A 3,735-nucleotide genomic window follows, 5' to 3' on the forward strand; every position below is an offset into this window, starting at 1 on the left:
AAAGGTATCTTATGTTTTTTTCGTAAACCTCACTATTTAAAAGATATTGAAGATTTGATAATAATTATTACTCAGTCAGTAACAAAATTCATAAACAAAAATGAAATTTGTCTTAAAATAATCAAACTAGAATCTTCAATATCTTTTAAATAGTGAGGTTTACGAAAAAAACGTAAGATACCTTTTTTGTAGAACATTGAATTTCCTAAAAAATTTGATTAAAACATTTTTTCGTATAATCAATTAATGAGGAGGTATGAATTTTTTTCTGTTGGACTGAGAAAAAAATAAAAAACCGCGATGAGGAGGATCTTCCTATTAAAATTAAGAGCCCATACTGGGTGAGTACTTTCTAAAGGTGCCTAGCAACAAGTTTTTGTGTGTCAGATCCAAAAAAAAAATAAAAGATTTTTTTTGATTCACCCTAATATATATATTATATATATATATAATGAAAATATAATAAACACAAGGAAGGTACTACTAAAATATATTCTTTTATCGCAGTTAGATATCCATAAACGTGGTTGGTCGTTCATAGATATATTATCGACTTTTGAACACCACATTTATAAGGAAAGTGAAATAATGGTGAATGCTTGAAGATATGCAGCAAAGAAATAGAAAAAGTAAGATATATATATATATATATATATATATATATAGAAAAGATGGTAAACGTTTTAATTTGCATTCATGAGCCGGTCTTCTTTCTCGCTTTATCTTTCACGAAAAATTCTTAAAGCCGGCAAGTATTCCAAGTACGTCTGTGGTTATATCCAAGAGGGACGAATTCACTTATGGTGATCAATTCTCTTCGCTTCTAAGAGAATACGATGCTATCGTGAAAACCCGGAGAGATCAACTATGAAATTGTTCGTACGGGATTGGTGAGGGGAGGGTGTGGTGGAGGGGGAGGGGGGGGACGTGGACTGGAGAAAGAAAGAAAAAACGATAAAAGTTGAAAAAGAAAAGAAAGTATTAATCCGAACGTGTAGTAACGAATTCACTCGGTCCTTCTATATATATCATCACGATTATGGGGGTTTTCCACCGTGTGATAGAGTTTTTCAATTAAAATTATTTATATGAGATCTAGAGTGGAAGTACGGTTAGAATAAAAACGTGAGATTTAATTTAAAAAAAAAAAAAAATGAAATTATTCGCGAATAAAGTAAACACCGTAAAGATTGTCTTATTTCATTACCTGTCCTCCCCTTTTACTCGTTTAAAACCCTTTTTTTGTTTTCTTATTATCTCTTCTCTTTTTTTATTCAACCAAAACGGATCGTACGTATGTAGGTAACAAAAAAAAAGGAAAAAACAATGATAATTCGTTTCGTTTTTTCGTTCTTTCTTTCTTTTTTTTTCTTTTATTTTATTTAAATATTATTACCTCTATCCGAGAAGAGATATTTATGCTTGAACAACTATTACCCAAGCGCTAACGTTGAATATCTCGAAAGTGTAGGTGGTAGGGTAAAACTTTCTAAAGCTTGCAAACGAATTTCCCCATGGCGTTGAATTCCCAAAGTGTTCAAGTTCTTTCTCCAACGGGGGATCCTCTACTTGAATTTTATACCAAAAAGATTATAATAATAAAAAAAAAGAAAAATTTCAATTGGTTGTATAGTCATTCAAATACATATCAAATATTCCTTAAACATAATATATATATAAATCTTTGCTACTGTTTTTGCTGGTGCTGCTGTTGTTGCTGATACTGCTGTTGTATTGTTGAAATTTAGTAAACGTTTGAAACCTTGTCAGAATAGTTTTAAGTTATGCAACCAATCCATGCAGGTGTTACACTTCCAAACGAAATCCATTTGCAATTTGTACAGGAATGGTCAGTCGTTGTACTTTCGTTAAAGGTTCGTACACGCAGCAGCAGCAACAGCAGGCATGATGCAGGTGGTGGGTGTATGTATGTTCTGTTACCTATGGCATTAGGATGGAAAGCTGGTTACAAAACCGTCGACAATACCCAAACCTACCCACAATTGCGGATTTCCTAATTAAGCGGCACATTTAGTCTGGGGACAACCGAGTCAGCAGACGCCATTTTAGTCGGCGATGCTTTGCTTCCGTTACTATCATACTTCTCTACATCTTCCTTTCTCATTTTAGTCCTGGTTTCTCGTCGTCCTTGGTGCAACCAACGGGTATTAATAATTTACCGACAAACTTCGTTGAAATTAATTTGAACGCCATTTGCGGCTTGCGTCTTGCCGGTAAGTCCTGTCTCAACTCCGTAGATTTAAGCAACCTCATTCCTTACCTTTCCTACTCTTACTCGTAACCCCCCCACCCACCCGCTCTATCTTCCCCCCCCCATACCATCACTACAACCACTATCATCCTTTCTAATGCATTCACATCAACCATATCTATAACCTTAGTCAGCTAAATATCATTTGCAATCTTCCAAAAATATCATCATTTTAGTTTTATATTATTATTTATCTTTTATATTGCAAGCATCGTATTTCTTGAATTCAATATAAACCGTGTAACGAACCATATACTTTCATATTTTTCTTTTCAAAAACGACTTCTTCTACTTCGAGAAAATCGGTTTTGCTAACTTTACTTTGGTAGAGTTTAATTTATCGTTGAGGAAAAGGGACTCTCCCACCGTTACCAGCTTTTTCTGGATAACTCTTGTCCCCCGTTTTCTTTTTTTTTTTTTCTTCCTTCTTCGTTTATTACAACGTCAAAGTTTCGTTAGATGATTTTTGGCCAAGAAAGTTAGATCGTACGTACGGTGATCTTTGATTTTCTTTTATGTAATATTACTTAATAACAACAACAACAATAACAAGAAGAAGATGAAAAAAGATGGGCTACTTTTCTCGATACCAAGGAGACTAATAATATCGTGCTTTAGTATTTTATGGATTTTTAAAAAGGTATAATCCTTTATCATAGATTTTTATGTGCTACTTAAATGTCACGCAAAGATTTGTTAAATGTAATATCTCTTTAGAAATGTTCAAAGTAACTGTCTGTTTTTGATTTAACGAATCTCTCGTACGAGATATAAATAATTCTTTTCTTTTTCTTTGTGTATTTATTATATAAGATGAAATATATTTATGAACGTAACGAGGATTTAATAAAAGTGGATATAATATTACTTGGAATAAGAGAGTCTTTAAAAAGTAGTTAAGGAATTTCAAATGAAATCTCTTTTGGTAGTTAACTTATATTCTAAATGAGAGGTAAGCTTTACTTCCACAATATCCGTAGAATTAGAAAGAGGAAGCACATAGTAATGGACAACGAGATAGTTAAATTTGAAAATGGCCTTTGTATTCTATCTTTCGAACTTGTATTTTCTCATTCTCTTTTTCTCTTTTACTTCTTTTAAAAGCGTATTTATCTCTAAATGTAAATCGAATGAGGACTTTCGAAGAGTACTCGAGAAGAAATCGCGCAAGAAAATCAAACAAGCTTTCTCATTTCCTCGAAGGATTGTTTTTAAACCTTGTTCAATTTACTATTGTTTTAACTAATCTTTTTTGGATAATTGTTCATTCATTTTTTGATCAATTTGAGTATTGTATCTCGTAATTGAAATGTTTATATATAATAATAGAAAATAATGATATAAAAAAAAAAAAAAAAAAAAAAAAAATTAAGAAGTCTTGAACTATTGCATATTCTACCTCATAATACTTCCTATTGCTTTTATTCTTTTAATAGAATATTTTTCAATGTGAATTGTTATTG

At 31.8% G+C, this 3,735-nt stretch overlaps 1 protein-coding gene across 1 annotated transcript in view; it reads right to left on the reverse strand.

Moving 5' to 3' along the window:
- LOC106789644 (suppressor of lurcher protein 1-like) overlaps nucleotides 1–2,274 on the reverse strand; it is a 46,657-nt gene extending 44,383 nt beyond the window's left edge. Inside the window, exon 1 of the mRNA XM_014754038.1 lies at nucleotides 2,181–2,274. Within this exon, the coding sequence (XP_014609524.1) occupies nucleotides 2,181–2,274 (94 nt within the window). The remainder of the gene's footprint in view (nucleotides 1–2,180) is intronic.
- Between the last annotated feature and the right edge of the window lie 1,461 nt (nucleotides 2,275–3,735).

The sequence above is a fragment of the Polistes canadensis genome, unplaced genomic scaffold (assembly GCF_001313835.1).
Source record: "Polistes canadensis isolate GaletaPanama2010 unplaced genomic scaffold, ASM131383v1 scaffold_194, whole genome shotgun sequence".
In the NCBI taxonomy this organism is placed as follows: Eukaryota; Metazoa; Arthropoda; class Insecta; order Hymenoptera; family Vespidae; genus Polistes; species Polistes canadensis.